The sequence below is a fragment of the Nakaseomyces bracarensis genome (assembly GCF_045282275.1).
Source record: "Nakaseomyces bracarensis strain CBM3 chromosome Unknown Scaff1_0, whole genome shotgun sequence".
NCBI lineage: Eukaryota > Fungi > Ascomycota > Saccharomycetes > Saccharomycetales > Saccharomycetaceae > Nakaseomyces > Nakaseomyces bracarensis.
In genome coordinates, this window is record NW_027263960.1 from 363913 (window position 1) to 380967 (window position 17055).

General features: G+C 38.4%; 6 protein-coding genes across 6 annotated transcripts; 2 read left to right on the forward strand and 4 right to left on the reverse strand.

Annotated features, from left to right (window-relative positions):
* Window positions 1-370: 370 nt before the first annotated feature.
* FTH1 (Fth1p) lies at window positions 371-1687 on the forward strand (the record flags this gene model as incomplete). The annotated part of the gene is made up of 1 exon (XM_071050291.1): window positions 371-1687. One exon carries the CDS (start codon window positions 371-373, stop codon window positions 1685-1687), a length of 1317 nt encoding a protein of 438 aa, XP_070908883.1.
* Window positions 1688-1840: 153 nt separating this feature from the next.
* Window positions 1841-7342, reverse strand: DUR12 (bifunctional urea carboxylase/allophanate hydrolase; the record flags this gene model as incomplete). Its single annotated transcript, XM_071050292.1, has 1 exon — window positions 1841-7342. One exon carries the CDS (start codon window positions 7340-7342, stop codon window positions 1841-1843), a length of 5502 nt encoding a protein of 1833 aa, XP_070908884.1.
* A 1360-nt stretch (window positions 7343-8702) lies between these two features.
* EXO5 (Exo5p) lies at window positions 8703-10208 on the reverse strand (the record flags this gene model as incomplete). Its single annotated transcript, XM_071050293.1, has 1 exon — window positions 8703-10208. The coding sequence occupies one exon, from the start codon at window positions 10206-10208 to the stop codon at window positions 8703-8705; it is 1506 nt and encodes a 501-aa protein (XP_070908885.1).
* Window positions 10209-10489: 281 nt separating this feature from the next.
* Window positions 10490-10681, reverse strand: YSY6 (Ysy6p; the record flags this gene model as incomplete). The annotated part of the gene is made up of 1 exon (XM_071050294.1): window positions 10490-10681. The coding sequence occupies one exon, from the start codon at window positions 10679-10681 to the stop codon at window positions 10490-10492; it is 192 nt and encodes a 63-aa protein (XP_070908886.1).
* Window positions 10682-11958: 1277 nt separating this feature from the next.
* TOS1 (Tos1p) lies at window positions 11959-13290 on the forward strand (the record flags this gene model as incomplete). Its single annotated transcript, XM_071050295.1, has 1 exon — window positions 11959-13290. The coding sequence occupies one exon, from the start codon at window positions 11959-11961 to the stop codon at window positions 13288-13290; it is 1332 nt and encodes a 443-aa protein (XP_070908887.1).
* An 867-nt stretch (window positions 13291-14157) lies between these two features.
* Window positions 14158-15423, reverse strand: CSH1 (mannosylinositol phosphorylceramide synthase catalytic subunit CSH1; the record flags this gene model as incomplete). The annotated part of the gene is made up of 1 exon (XM_071050296.1): window positions 14158-15423. The coding sequence occupies one exon, from the start codon at window positions 15421-15423 to the stop codon at window positions 14158-14160; it is 1266 nt and encodes a 421-aa protein (XP_070908888.1).
* Window positions 15424-17055: the final 1632 nt, after the last annotated feature.

A 17055-nucleotide genomic window follows, 5' to 3' on the forward strand; every position in this document is an offset into this window, starting at 1 on the left:
TTGCTGCAACGATCAGCGTTTCGAAATTACTTCTGCCATCTCATCCATTATCGCTGTTTTATATATTTGTTACATAGACCCTCGTCTTCAAGAGAGGATGCGAAGGCAATGCAAGGGCATCATTGCCAATAGCATCAGTGCAATACGCAATCATTGTATATATTCGAGTTGTTAAAAGTATAGTGAGGTTGGAATAAGCATTTTTTAATATTTTTTTTAGGTTTTGTGTATGGTATGCCCTGGTGATAAAATTTGTTCACTAGGCGATATATAGGTGCACTCTGGGCGAAAGCTGTCACATATAGCCAAAGGGTACTGACGAAGCAAGAAATCCAAAAGCCTTAATTGCACAGTATATCACGAGAGACCAATGTCGTTTGAGCAGGTGTTCTCCTTCCAAGTTTTCTTTATATTCCTCCGGGAGTCGCTGGAGATAGTAGTTATCATATCGATTCTGCTGACGATAGTCAAGCAAGGGCTCTCTATAGGTGAGCATGACGAGGATATATCTCATGGGACGCTACCATCTGGTACAAGACCAGCTACTGAGGACCAGGTGCCACTGACGGTGGAAGAAGAGGAGCAAGTCTACGAGGTTCAAGGTGCTGATGCTAGCCAGGAATCACTGTCTTACACGGATAACTTGAAGCTATACAAGAAACTTAAGGTTCAGATCGTCTCTGGAGGTGCCCTAGGTCTAGTGATCTGTGGGTTTATCGGAGGTGCGTTCGTTGCGGTCTTTTACCATGTTGGAACGGACTTATGGACTCTCAGCGAGCACTATTACGAGGGTGTGCTGAGTCTGGTGGCCTCCTTGATCATCTCAGTTATGGGTTTGTTCTTCCTACGTGTTGGTAAACTAAGAGAGAAGTTCAGAGTGAAACTGGCATCCATTATATATTCAGACAGAGGTAAAATGCTAAAGATGAACGCTACAGAAGCTGTCAGCTTCAGTGAAAAATATGCATTCTTCATTTTACCATTTGTCACAGCACTACGTGAGGGTTTAGAAGCCGTTGTCTTCATTGGAGGTGTAGGCTTAGACCAGCCTTTAATGGCAATCATTTCCTCCATGGTCTGCGCCTTCTGCATAAGTGGTGTCTTCGGTATATTCTTCTTTAAGTATTCCAGCTCATTATCGCTTAAGATTTGCTTGGTTATCACTACATGTTTCCTATACTTAATTGCTTCAGGTTTATTTTCAAAAGGTGTCTGGCAATTAGAACTACAGGATTACGTCAATAAATGCAATGGTCAGGATATGAGCGAAGTCGGTAACGGTCCAGGCTCCTACGATATATCACGATCAGTTTGGCATGTAAACTGTTGCAACGGGGAGAGTGATGGTGGATGGATGATTCTGACTGCTATCTTTGGATGGACTAATAGTGCAACATACGGATCTGTGTCAAGTTATATCATATACTGGCTGGCACTTATTTTCTCTATTAAAATGCTCATGGCCGAGGAGAAATTTGGTTATATCCCAGGTGTCCCCATTAAATGGCAAAAGAAGAGGATCATAAAGAGATTGAAAATTGCACATAACTCATTGAAACTGAAGCAAAACTTACAAGAGCCCACCGGAGGCTCTACAATAGAAGAACCGACTCGTACATCGAAGGACAGTTCTACGCCTTTGATAGCTGCAACAAACAACTTACATGGCTCTACTGCAACCAATTAGATATTCTGGGGCTATCTGTAAATAAGTTCTATACTTGAATAACATTCTAAAAAAAAATTTATGAATAGCAAAACTTGTTAATTTTAGTATTGTCCGTTTTTTATTATGATAAGATCAGTTTGTACATAAATATAACTAATAATAGGTTTATTGTTAAGCAAATTCTATAATAGCAACAGCATCACCAGCGTCTATCATATCTCCGTTTCCATGGAGGATTTTCACTATTTTACCATTTTTATTAGATGAAACAATCATCTCAGTCTTCATGGCTTCAATAATTAGTACACCTTGACCTTCTTTAACATTTTTGCCTTCTTCGACAATAGGTTTCCAAAATCTGCCAGCATATTCCGAAAATATGAATTCTTGGTTTTCAGGTAATTCTTCAATTACTTCTGGTGCGGACACTTCGCTGTTTAACAGCTCATTGTTAGACACTTGAATTAATTTGACAAATTCATCAAATTTTTCACCTTTTTGGTTTTCCTGGAAATCTTGAATAGAATCAATATTATCCTGGACCCATTTTAAGTAGTCACTGTGGTCGAAAACAATGTCTTTAACCTCAACTTGATAAGTACCATTGTCCCAATCTTCAGTGTACTTGTCTATTTGTTCTTCACTAACAGTGTAAAATTCAACTTGATCAAATGGGTTCAATAACCATGGTTCGCCATTTGGAAGATGTAACATTAACTTATCCCAAATTGGGATCGTTCTACCAACTAACTGATAACCACCTGGACTATCAGCTGCATAAATGCACATGTACATACCACCAATACCTACCAGACCACGTTCTGTGTAAGTTCTTGATGGATTATACTTAGTTCCCAATAACCTATGACGGGGATCTAATGGCAAGGCACAAGGAGATCCTAAAAACACATCACCAACACCTAGTACCATAAAACGAGCGGTATAGATCATCTCCTGAACATCTTCATGAGTCATATTATTGATCTGAGCTATGAAGTCTACATTGTTTGGTAGCCATGGTGCAGAAGAGCGAATAGTTTCTTGATACCTACTCACAGATTCCAATGTCTTAGAATCCTCAAAAGCCATAGGTAATCTAAAGAGTCTTGAATTAACCTTCCAATTCTTATCAAAAGGTAATTCATTTTCATATGCCACTAGAGTCTTCAAAAGCTCAGATTGCGAAATTTGGTAACCGTCGAATTCTACTAGTACTGAACGAACACCTTGAGACATCTCCACAATACCAGCTGTCTGTTTCCGTTCAACCATATCAATGAGACATTTAATTCTATAGCATAAGTTAAATTCAATTACCTCTTCACCATATTCTATCAAAATGTAGCGATCACCAGCTTGTCTATAAACAACTTTTGGTGTAAAATCCTTCCCTTTCCCATGGGTGTAAAGAACTGGATTTGTGATAGCTGACTGGTAACTGACATCTTCCAATTGAATCCCTTTTTTCGTTTCCAAATGAGTGATAGCCAAGTCCTGTGTTTCTTTTAGTTCCCTAGCCATATCATAGTCAATAGGAATAAATTGAATGGTGTCACCAGGCTTTACTTGACCAACTTTCCATAGTTCTGCTTCAACAACCACAGCTTCACAAACAAAACCACCTAAAGAAGGACCATCACAGGTAATGATTACAGGATCATCACCAGTAAAGTTAATTGCACCTAGAGAATAGACATAATCATGAGTATTTGAAGGATGCAATCCACCTTCTCCACCATCCTTTCTAGCCCACTTAGGTTTTGGACCTGACAATCTTACACCAAATCTATTAGAGTTGTAATGAACTTTCCAACTAGTCGCAAAGAACTCTTGAACACTTTCCTTTTGGTAAATGTCAGGGGCCCCATGTGGACCACAAGTCACACCAATCTGCCAATGACCATCAATGGCCATTTTTGGTCTAATGATTTCTGGGGCAACTTCAATTGGGTAACATGGAGCTGGAATTTCATCTTCGCTGAAAGAACGTGGTAGAAATAGTACATCACCTAATCTTAGAGGTCTACCATTGTAACCGCCCAGTTTACCCAAGGTAAAGGTAGAGAATGAACCCAAGTATTTAGGAATATCAACACCACCCCTTATGGCTAAATATGCTCTTGTCCCACCACTGACCTTTCCAACGGACAGTTTTGAGCCCTTTTTCAAAGTTATAGGTTCAAATTGCGATACATATTTTCCATCAACCGTAATATCAACCTTTGCACCGGTAACCGCAACGACTACATCTGTATGTGTTATTATTGTAGGACCTTTCAAAGTTATCTCCAGTCCAGGTGTTTTGGAATGGTTACCAACAATACGGTTAGCTAATCTGAATGAATAGTGATCCATAGGACCACAAGGGGGGACACCAATACGCCAATAGTTCACTCTGCCAGGGTAGTCTTGAATGGTAGTTGAGGCACCAGCATCAAGTATTTCGATAGCGGGTGGTGTATATACAAATCCATTTAGGTAGTTTGTTGAAAAGTTGGCCTCCTTAAAATCAACTGATCCAACGATTGATTTTAAATAATCAAGATTGGTAACACAACCATAAACCCTAGTTTCATCTAAAGCCTTCAACATTTTTATTATAGCATCATTTCTGTCTTTTCCATGAACGATAATCTTTGCTAGAGTAGGATCGTATTCTGCAGAAACTGTGGTTCCCTTCTTTACCCAAGTATCAACTCTACAATCTTTTGGAAATTCTACGTGAACTAATTCACCCGGGGAAGGTCTGAAGTCCTTTAACGGATTTTCAGCGTACAGTCTAACTTCAATAGAAGCACCTTCGATGTTAATTTTAGACATATCAAAATCAGGCGCTTGACCTGCAGATATTTTTACCATCCATTCAACTAAGTCCAACCCTGTAACCATTTCTGTAATAGGATGTTCAACTTGCAATCTGGTATTGACCTCTAAGAAATAGAATTCATCACGAACCCCGTCATAAATATATTCCACTGTACCGGCACCTCTATAGCTTAAATGCTTACCTAAACTTTCTGCACATTGTCTCATTTTTAGTCTAGTAGTTTCGGGTAGATTTGGGGCAGGAGTTTCTTCGACAATTTTTTGGTTACGACGTTGTAGAGAACAGTCTCTCTCACCTAGTGCTATGGCATTACCCTTACCGTCACCCATTATCTGGATTTCAACATGTCTAGAGTTTTCAATATATTTTTCTAGAAATACCCCTGAATCACCAAAGTAAGAAGCACCTTGATGCTGAACAGACTCAAATACACGAGATATATCCTGTTCGTTATCAACCTTCTGTAAGCCAATTCCACCGCCTCCAGCAGTTGATTTTACCATCACTGGATAGCCAATCTTTTTAGCAAAATCAATAGCATCTTCGGCGTTCTTAATTAGCGAGGAACCTGGGACTAAAGGAACACCTGATTCTTTTGCAACCTCTCTTGCCGAGTGTTTAAGCCCTAATTTTCTAATTGTATTACTAGTTGGGCCAATAAATACGATACCTTCTCTATCACACCTGTCAACAAATCCTGCACTTTCTGACAGGAACCCATATCCTGGAATGATGGCGTTGGCACCGTGCTTCTTAGCTATCGATATTATTTTATCTTCATGTAGGTAAGTTTCTGCAGCTGAAGTTCCACCTAGTGGTACTGAGATATCTGCATCTTGCACATGCTGGGAGTATTTATCAACATCAGAGTAAATAGATATAGTTTTTATACCCATCTTCTTTAGTGTTTTTATAATACGTACAGCAATTTCACCTCTGTTAGCAATAAGCACGCTATCAAAGGTCTTTATATTCCCATTCTTTTCTACTAGTGATTCGACATAAGGTTTAAATCCACCAAATTCCGTAATATCAGTGGTACCTTTAGATAAGTAGCCATATTCTTCGCAAATGAAAGATTTCACCCAGGTTCCATCATCTAATTCTACTGAACCAATTCCTAAAGGTGCAGGTATCATAGCCATGAATTGACCAAATTTATCCAATGGAATGCTATATGTTTCTAATTGTATCGGAGCACCAGTGCCATCATCTACCCTTCTTAGACCGGGCTTTAGAACTGGACCATTTTTCGGTAAAGCGTACAGACGATAATTTGAAGCAGTCACTGGTGAGCTTACGTATGTGGCGTTAACTTTCTCTAACTGCCAGTGCAAAGGAAGACCCTTCAAGTGAGCCCCGACTACAGCTACTACAATTGATTCATTTGTGTCTATTTCTGGACCCTTTAAATTGTCATCAGCTAATTCGACATATTTATTAGGGAAAATTCCACAAGGGCGTCTTCCATCAGGGTATAATGTAGACAAGAATTTTTTAGCCAAATCCAATAACGCATAGTCGGTGAACTTTCTTGCAATTAGAGTTACACCATTAGGTAGGCCATCGGCACGGAAACCAACGGGAATAGCTAAAGCTGAGAAATCTGCCAAATTGACAAAGTTTGTCCAGGTTCCTTGCCTAGAGTTCACTAACACTGGTTCCGCAGCAACTTCTTCGAAAGTTGGATTCAAAGGACAAGTAGGTACGCATAAAACATCTATATCCTTCATCAGTTGATCAACTTTTTTTAGTATACTTTGTCTTTTGTATTCAAATTTGAAGAAATCCGATGCACTGAACCTTTCTGCACCCTTAATGATATTTGTTACTACAGGATCTAATGATTCTTTAGATGGATTGGAATTGAGAAATTCACTCATAGCAGCGTATCTCTCTGCGACCCATGGGCCTTCATATAGACAGCGAGCCAGTTCCAGAAGTGGCTCGAAATCGACTTGTACAACGTTAGCTCCTATCTGGTGTAAAATTTCTACAGCCTTGGAGAATATCTTTGGATTCTGTGTCTCACCATACCATGGTACATTCTTAGGGACAGCGATCTTGAGATCCTTGTTAAATTTTTGGAGCGGATTGCTTGGGAACTCTCTGGAGTATTCATCGTTTTCGAAATCAGGTACGCTTAGTAGCTTTAAGCACCGTTCAGCATCAGACAGATTCAATGTGAACACAGACACACAATCAAGCGACTTACAAGCTGGTACCACACCACTACATGAAAATATGCCTCTCGTTGGTTTCAACCCAACAATGTTGTTCAAAGCAGCTGGTACTCTACCTGATCCTGCGGTATCTGTTCCAAGTGCTATGGGGACTATACCTCTAGCTACTACAGAAGCAGAGCCGGCAGACGATCCTCCCGAGACATGTTTGTCGCTAAAGACGCAGCTGGTTTTACCATATGGAGAACGTGTGCCTACTAACCCAGTAGCAAACTGGTCTAAGTTGGTTTTACCTATGACGATGGCACCGGCATGCTTTAACAGCTCAACAGCCTTCGAGTCCCTGACTGGGAAGTACGAAAAATCGGGACAAGCAGCCGTGGTAGCAAACCCCTTCGCATCGATGTTGTCCTTAACAGCTACAGGGACACCATAGAGTGGTAGGCTCTCCTTGTTGGCTCTGGTCTGCAAAACCTGCCATTGTTGCTCCAATAGCTCTCTAGAGGCCACAGAAATCCACGCAGGATCCTCCGGAGACACCCGCTGGTTACCTAACAAATCCAAGAGCAAATCTATAGAGGCCTGCGGAGTTGCATTACGATGGAACCGGATCCATTCCTCAACAGACCACCCTAAAGCGTTACTAGCACTCAAAGTAGTCATAATTTTTTATTGTTATATTGTGTCGTTTAATACCTTGAAGATAATGAAGGAAATGTTAGGATAGAACAAAGAAACATCTTCAAGTAGCGTTGCTTAAATATCCCAGCCAGGCAACAATTGATCGCCAGATCCAATAGTTCTCAATCAAATGCTTAAAACCAAGTTTAGAGCATCTCTTATTAGCCTTTATCGTTTATCCTTATCTTATCTTATCTTATCTCTCTATCTTTAGGGTATCGCCTGGCGATGCCCTGAAATTTGCGTTTTGTTTTGCGGTTGTTTTTTTGTTCACCCACAGCATTGTACTCCTTTTGCAGTGGCTATCTCTGTCAACGGAAACAGCAAGCGACTACATAGAGCCAAAAATAAACCCCGGGGTTTCTTTTTCTATCTGCGACTATCTTTTTCTCAATCGGGAAATCGTTATCGGCTTTCAGGCCATCTTTTATAGCTAGAGCCGGGTGATACCTCAAATTTGCGTTTTAGCAATCGCATCTACAGCACACAGCATTACAGCACACAGTATTACAGCACTACCACCAGATCAATACAACGCAACAATACAACGCAACAATACAACCGAAACGATCTAGCAATACTTTAAGTAATGCGTCTTTTACCATGTCGTTGTGTACTATTTGAAAGCTTGCGTTGATGACAACATAGCAGCTTTAGCTCCGTACTAAATAAAATAACGCAACTTGAAGTGCTCTAATTGCTTATTAAGACAATTATACGTAGATCAGGAGACCGACGTTATGAGAGATTGAAAAATAAATAAAAACGCAAATTTCAACCTAGCATTAAAAAAAAAAGTACTCAAAAGAGCGCGAACGTGTGATACAATATTGCGAATTGGTATTAACTGTAGCAATAAAACCTCGCATTTATACTTCCATAACTATTTTGTTTATTGCTAAATAATCTTAGCCTTTGGAATAGAAACGACAAGACATTTTTTGACGAAAAAAAATTCAGAGCTCGCACTCAGGATCGAACTAAGGACCAACAGATTTGCAATCTGCTGCGCTACCACTGCGCCATACGAGCTTTGTTAAACTTTGACATCTTGAAATGTCTCTAGTTATACATACTCTGAGTTTTAGTATCAATAGCAAGTCCTTTTATTTTTTATTTTATTTGAACTATATTAGTAAAAATATGAAGAAAAAGCTTTTAAATTACATGTTATATAAGCTAGACTATGATATAATTGACATTACTTCTAAATATATGTTTACCTATGTGTTCACATTTTATTTTAATATTTAGTTCTTAAAAACGTAGAAAAACTTCAAAAACTTGAATCGAAATCAACTCTTTTTTTGTCTCCTAATTATAACATTCTTTTTTAATTAAGTTATATACTATCATACCCGTGAGTTCTATTAATAATATCTCCAAGCTCCTTCCCCAAATTACTATTCGCCTCCACCGTTTTCTTTGCCCACGAGCAATGGTCTTTGTAATCACATAGGCGACAGTACTTGTCATAATTAGAGATTGTAGGATTTATTGGTTCAATAGGCCTTTTACCAAACCAAAAACCAGATGCATCCTTACACCGTTCCAGGAGAACTTTTTCGTCATAGCTGAATCCCAAAGTTTTAAAATTCTCATTGTCATGATAATATTCTATATTCAACTGATCAGATAATAGATTACCTATAATGTAGTAAGTTTGTGCTAGCCTCATAGCAAAATATTTCAAAGTCACTGGTTTTACAAATGGTCCATTAAACAATGTAGAAGCCTTCTCTTGGTTAGCCTCGATATTGCCAAGATACTCGTACTCTAGTGAACCCAATTCCATAGAGGTATTCCCCAGGAATTTTTCTGAATCAAATTTCTCGAAGCCAAACAACTCACCATTATGAAGCTTTATGAAGTCATCAATAATATTGCTCGACTGAATCGCCATCCACATTACATTACCTATATTTAATGGACGATCAGGATCAAGCCCTCTGGCCCTGGCATTCGCAAGGAGTAATTGATAAGTTATTGCTGGGTCTCTTCCTAGTATCTCTAAAAAATACCGGTAATACATTACCTGGGTTTTTGACGCCTTTATAATTGTTTGTTGAGACGGCACAGACTTGCTAGACCTAGTTTTCACATCTCCTACATCAATTGTTAATGATCTTCGCAGTTTTTTCATATTTCTGGTTATATACTTAATGGTTTCTCCCATATTCTTATTTGAGTCAAATTCCACTGTGGCATCATCACTTATTTTATATAGTGATAGATGATCTACAATCCCGCTGACTAATACATGGTTGTTTAATAACTTTGGTAATTGGTCATCGGTTGGGTTAAATTTCGGATCAAAAAGTGAACCATTCTCATGGTTTACATATCCATGACATATGACTTCACGTGCCTCACCTCTATGGAAGATCCCAAGCATCCTATTCGTGCTATCAAACCAATTGGTAGCTAGTTTGTGCAGCTCATCAGACTTAACATTTAGAGCTTCTTCTATCCCTGGTATCATATCAAGCGTCATTGCGGGTTCCAAAGTCTGCTCCTCCAAGAACTTGTGTACTTGTTCACCTTTTCTAATACGTTTATCCCTGAATACTGGAAGTTTAGAGTAAGCATCGTAGGCGAATTTAAGTTCACACCATGACTTTGTCAGTAGCTTTGTCACACTAAGCCTGTATGTCTTGAGATTCTTCGATATCTTCAAGTCCTCAAACGGAACCATTCCGGGCTTCTCATACATTAGATCACCATGTTTTGTGAACCCGAAAAACCTCCCAGCAGCATCCACTTTCCTGTGACCATGACTGATCTTAGTGTCTAAGGATTTGCTGATTCGAAACAGCTTGAAGTTCCATAACTTCTGCACATCTTTCATTTAAGAGATAGTTTTAATGGAGTCTTTGATTTCTTCACAAAACCAATATTTAGTTAATTTGCCATAGCATTTTTTTTTCCACAATTTTTTTCTATCTCTCCTTTGGTTTGCCATTGTAAATCGGACATGAAGTTTTTTTAATAGTACAAAAATATTGCATTTTTCTTTAAATATAACTTATACACAGTCTTATATAATAAATTGTTTAGTTGGAGGGGGATATATTATTTTTATTATTATAGATATTGGTCGTAATCATTTGCAATTTTTATTAGAGGTTTTCAGAACAATAGACTAATAACCTCTAGAACACCACCACCGATAAGCAAGAACAGGATGATGTACAACCATGTCTTGGAGATTGGCAATGGTTGTTTAGCCTCAGGCTTCTTCTTACCGTACTTCCTCTGCTTCTCAATGTTCTTGTTAAACTTTTCATTTGCAAGTCTTTGCTTAGGAGTCTGAACAGCCATCTTTTTCGTTTATTTGTGTTGTTGTTGGGTTTCTTGGTTATATCAATATATTGCAATATATCAAAATTCTAAAATATATATCATTAGTATATATACCAATTTCCTTAACATAACAAATATCACGTCAACCACTTTTCCCTGTTAATTTCCAGAAATTGAAGAAATTGAAGAAATTTGAAGAAATTGAAGAAATTTGAAGAAAGGCCTCTCTGTCCTCGAGGGAACCCCTCACCCTTAAAAAAAAAGAGAGAAGCAATAAGCCGAAGAAAGCATAGAAGCAGATCAAAAAGGTAGAAAAACCGTAAATCACCCTTGGTACTACAAGACATTCTAAGCAGCAGGAAATATTTAACACGGCAACAGCTTCTTTCTTTAAGGCACGCTGTAGTGAACACCTAACTACTTTAAAATATACTGGTGTACGTGTGATCCTATGACGATTTTCGTATCACAGTATTTTATTGTACTGGTGTACGTACCGTCATTTGTATTGTTCGTATCACAGTATTGTATTGTGCTACGAAAATGGACCGTGATAGCCGTACAACCTCATGTCGTACACAAGTATATATACCAGCGTATCGATTAAAGAATGTTGTGTTGTTTTTTTTTCGCGTTTTCTTTCTCTGTTTTTAAAGTTTCCGTGCTGGGTTCTGTTTGCTCTCTGAAGAAAAGTGCGCAGAGGAGGGTTAGTGCTGTGCTGTGCTGGGCTGTTTAGTTTAGTTATCGCCGTCCCTTTTCGTAAAAAAAACACCGCAGTCAACGTCGTGGGGGGGGGAAACACCGCAAATCCTTTCCAAAAAAAGAAAAAACAATTCGCGTTTAAAACACCACAGCACGAAAAGAATAGTAACAGCAAGCCAAGCACGAAAAAAATTGGGCGGTAGAAAAACGCCCGTACAGAGCACGAAATGGTAAACAAGTAAACAAAAACGGTTCTTGCTAGCACTGCCAAAAGGCAATGCCAAAAGGCATTGCCAAAGCACTGCCAAAGTGCATTGCAATAGCCAAAGCAATTGCCAAAGCAATTGCAGAGCTAATAATCAACAGAGCTATAGCACAGACTCTTGGAGGCCCAGCTCTGCTTATTGTTTACTTTTATTGGAAAAATAAACAAATAGTTTTTCGAGATCGAAGTTACCAACAAAAAAATTTTCTTTACCTCTCCTTATATATAAGGAAAGTAATGGGTTAAAAGAAAATTATATAATTCTTTACTCCTTGTCACATATATAACAAAACCCAACCATACTAAATAAAAAACAACAACAAATACAATGCTCTATCAAATTATTGGTGTGACGCTGTCGCTGTTAGTGTCAGTTTCTGCCGACTGTCAGTTTATTAGTGGGAATTACTACTGTTCCGAGACCAGTGCAGTTACTTACTCTAATGTAGGTCTGTCGAGCTCCTACCAGGACGTCATCTCTATGGATGAGAGCAGCTGTGTCTGCCAACAACAAGCCTATAACTTCGGTGGTAACTTGGCCCCATTCGACGAAGAGTTGTCCGTACACTTCAGAGGACCTCTAAGACTATCTCAATTCGCTGTATACTACCCACAATCATCGAACTCCAAGAGAGACCTGAGCGAACAAGAGAACTGTGACTCTATAGTCTCCAAGCCTTTGCACAAACATAAGAGAGACGTCGCCGTAGAAGTCGTCGAAGTCACCGAGACAGTACTTATCGATGAGAACGGTAACACCGTCACTCATTCCGCTACCGTTGAAACCGCTGTCGAGGCTACTCCAACAACTGCTGCTGCCACTCCTGATGCTGCCACGACTCCAATCGACACAACTACTACTCTAAGCTCAACTTCTTCTCCTTCTTCTCCAACTTCTTCTTCTTCTACTGGTGCTGCTGCCACTTCTACTTCTTCTGCTACTTCTAGTGGTAGTGATTGGTACAGATCCGCTTACTTCGTCCCAGGTTCTGCTGACGGCTGTACTTTCATGAACCACCAAGGTGGTACTGCTGGTTCCGGTATCTGGTCCTCTTGTTTCGGTAACTCCATCTCATTCGCTAACTCCGATGGTATCACCGGTGCTGGCTCCCCACAACCTCTTGGAGACGTCACTATCGAATCCGGTAAAGAATACATGATCTTCTCCTCTACCCAATGTTCCGGTAACAACGCCGAATGTGGCTTCTACAGAGAAGGTATCCCAGCTTACCAAGGTTTCGCCGGTAACCAAAAGATCTTCTACTTCGAATTCTCCATGCCAAGTGACACGAACGGTAACGGTTACAACCAAGATATGCCAGCTATCTGGCTCCTAAACGCAAAGATCCCAAGAACTTTGCAATACGGTCAATCTACTTGTTCCTGTTGGGCTACCGGCTGTGGTGAACTAGATTTGTTCGAAGTCCTAAGCCCAGGCTCCGACAAGATGATCACCCACATTCACGATGGCCAAGGTGGTGGTACTCAGGACTACTTCAAGAGACCAACAGATGGCGTCTTCAGAGCAGTCGTTATCTTCAACGGCTCCGATAAGACTATCCACCTAGTTCAAGTTGACAGCGCCCCATCCAGTGGTATCTCTAATGAACAAGTACAAACTTGGTTGAACCAACAAGGTTCTGCTGCTGTTTTGCCATAGTCATGATAGAACAAAAAAAAACAAAAAAAACAACTATTTATTCTATTCATCCATTCACTTTTTGTCATAAAGAATTTTTTTTTTCCAACTCAACACATTATTGTAGAAGTCATTAGGTTTTTATCTCGATTAACTTTTAAAGTCTTTAAACCGTTTTATTTTTTTTTTATTTCAATTTTAAAATAATGTCCTTATTCTCTTTAGAATAAAAATTGCATTTAACACATTAATATTCCTTGTACTATGCAAAAAAAAGTATTGGCTTGTGTTTCGGTTTAAAATTAAAAAGGTATTCCTATTGTGATCTAATGATCTTCGTTGCTGTATTATTATTTATCCCATTTTTTTTATTTACATAAATTTTTACTTGACTTAAGATTTTGTAATTTCTAATCATTCCATTTGTTATAACTTATTTTCAATAAAAATTATTTATTTCTGGCTTTGAAATATACTTCAACCCTTTGAAAGAAGACAATTAGATAAAAAAACATCTTGTTAAATTTATTATAATACAAAATAATACGTCAAATGAATAAAAATGCAAATAAAAATACTTAATCTATATAAAATAAAGTCTTTTAGTAGGCGGTCAAATATAACAAGTTTTCACCCCAGAAAAAATATGCGGCAGAAACTCATTTCGAGACACTTAATGCTATGTGTAAGTTTGTGTTGTTGTTGTTTTTTTAACGAAGTGAAAGATAAATGACATGAAGAGGATAAGGCAGTTTGTAAGTTTGTACCTTCAGCTTTATTCCAGTAATGAATTTTTTTTTTTCTTTCACTCCATGAAACTTATGCTCATCATCTATTTCTGTAGGAGCAGGGTATCCTCTCTTTGTTCATATTCCGTAATGCAAAAACTTAAGTACTGAGATCTTCGAAATTAGGATCTAACTTTTCAATATCAGCTATTCTAATTTTATAAGCTGCATTTGAGTCTTTCCTCGTCCTTTTACCCTTACGAGGCGAGCTATCGCTCTCTCTTTCGTGACCATGGGCCTTAAAGTAGTCTGAAACACAATTAGCATAATTTGGATCCGATATCAGATCTGATGACCTAGAGTATAACCTCGAAAGCAAGCCCCTATTGAATCTCTTTATAGGAGTTATTGTGGAAAAAAAAATACCAGAGCTATTATGTTGAGCATAGGGACAGTTTGCATTATACATAAACTCATCCGTTCCATCATTGTCAGAACCTTCATTCGATGATTGCCAAACCGAACATAACCAACGGTAAAACACATATTCTCCATACAGAATAATAAAACCAATGATAAAACCAACCACTACACAGGATAAAATATGATTTTCTAGCGTCTTCATAAAGGCAGCATCGTCCAGATGCCATGACGAACCCTTCTCGATAGAAAAATATGAGTTAGCATGCTTCTTATAGTCGGCAGGTTGCATTATTCTTACTTCACCATTCTCAGGCACACCCCATCTCTTGTATTGGTTCCACACAACACTGACAAATAGGGGCCCCGTGGATCCCATGATGGTCAGATACGGGATAAACCAGTATTTATCATAATGTTTCAGAGATTTTAATAGCTGTAAGTAAAATGGATGTCTGGGCACAGAACCCATAACATTATTAGAGACTCCCAAGGGTGATGTCTTCCTCACAAACGCGGGCACCTTGAGCAGAGGGTCTAGTCTCCGTTCACAACCATCGTCCAGGTCTATGTAGATACCACCATAGTGTGACAGTATAAAATATCTAATGGCATCTGCCCTCTGAATAGGGTAATTATACCCTTCGAACGTGTCCAGAAACCAAGGGTACTCCTCCTTGATGAAATTTAAAGCCATCTCATCCGTCCAAAGGATGTACTTGTAATCGGGATGCAAGTCCAGACACTTCTGTTGAGACTCCTTCCATTGCTCCGGTATATCTTCAGTCTTATACGTCTGGTGAATAATCTTAGGAATGAGCTCTGGCCTGTTATCCGAGATCTCCTTACCGGTAATACGGTCTCGTGGAGGATTCAAATCCGTCTCCGTCAGAGCATCTTTATAGGAGTCATCAATACATAGCATAAGAAGGTCAAAAGTATACCATAATACAAAATAAACAAATATTGCATTCGCAACAGTAAGAAACTTAAGCTCAGTCTTCATTTAGTCTTCGTTCGTTATCACGGTTGCTTGTCCTTCTCTGTACTTACAACGACCAAGTCCCTTTATAGTTATAGTATAGCTTTCTATTATTAAATTTTTTTATTATTATTATTATTATTTGTTTTTGCGAATGTTTTGCCAATTTATATCCCAGAAAAATATAACCTTATATTTAATTTTTAACTTTATTCCTCGTTAAAATATTTGTTATTTGTTTGCTTCCCAATTGATGGTAGTAATTGTAAATTATTTTTATAAATTATTTTATATATATATTACCCCATGTACAAAAAAACCATAAAAAAAAAAAAGCAAGAAAGAAAACCCTTTTCCTTAAGGAATTATATAACTTCTCTTGTGATCTTCACCAACTTTTCCCACCACCCTTTCCTCCTAGGATGAAGCTTAATGATAAGTTGTTGAAGTTGTTGATAGTGGTCCTGTTGGAGCTGTGAGAGCTGTTTAGAGCTGTGTAATTAATGAGCTCTGAGCTGTGATATTATCGAGGTTGATGATAATTTCGAGTTGGTGTGATTGTGATAGTTGTTGGAAGAACAACTTATACCTTAATAATGCTCTGTACAGCTTGTCCAAGTGGAATTGCTGTTGACGCACACGCTCTCTCTCTGTGTGTCTCTGTCTGTGTGTCTCTTTCTGTGTGTCTCTTTCTGTGTGTCTCTCTCTACTACTGTTCTGCTCTGCTCTGCTATGCTGCTCTGTAGACAAAAAGCTCGCTACACAGTAAAAAAACTTTTTCGGTGGCTGAGCAAGGGGCAGTGGAAATACACACACACCAGAAAAAAAAAGAAAGAAAGATATCGGGTTTTGTCCCTTCTTTTCACTTGATTTTCATTGGCTCCCTTAGAAATTGTTGGAGCACGCCACCAAAAAAACGCGAAAAAAACAACAACATGCTGAAATGACGAAAACGGAAATAGAAAAAACGCAACAAAACACATTGTAACCATACACGGTGTAATAACCCAAGGTCCTTTAATGACTCGCTTTTAGGTCAGCTCTTGTACCAAAACATGAAAAATGTCAAAAGCGTTCCATGCAAAGAAACAAATTTGTTTTTTTTCTGGATAATACCCGCCAGGGTAACACTACGCTAGGGTAACAACATTATACCGCAGGGTAATGAAACTATATGTCAGGGTAACTCTACTTGTAACAGATCAGGGTAACTCTACTTGTAACAGTACATCAGGGTTTACCAATACGTCAGGGTAATGAAAATACAAATCAGGGTAATACAATGATAAGAAAAAGTTTTTTTTTTTTTCTTTTTAGAATTTTTTACCAAGGTGAAGAAACAAAGAATCCTTCATTATTACATTTTTAAGCGCCGATGAATAAACCTGTTTCAAATATAGAAGAGGAAAGGTGTTTTTTTGAATAGAGAATAATGGTTGCATTATGATAGAAAAAACAATCATATCGTATCTGCGAAGATATGAAAAAAAAAAATACTAACGTTATGTCCCCCCCCCACCCACTTCAAGGTTTAAATTAAAGAATCAGATAAAATATCAACCTTGTATAGTCAACGATTTTATTCCGTAAAGAGCATATATCGGTAATAGCCTAAATTCCTTCCATATGTATTTTTATTTTATCGCTCTCTCTTTT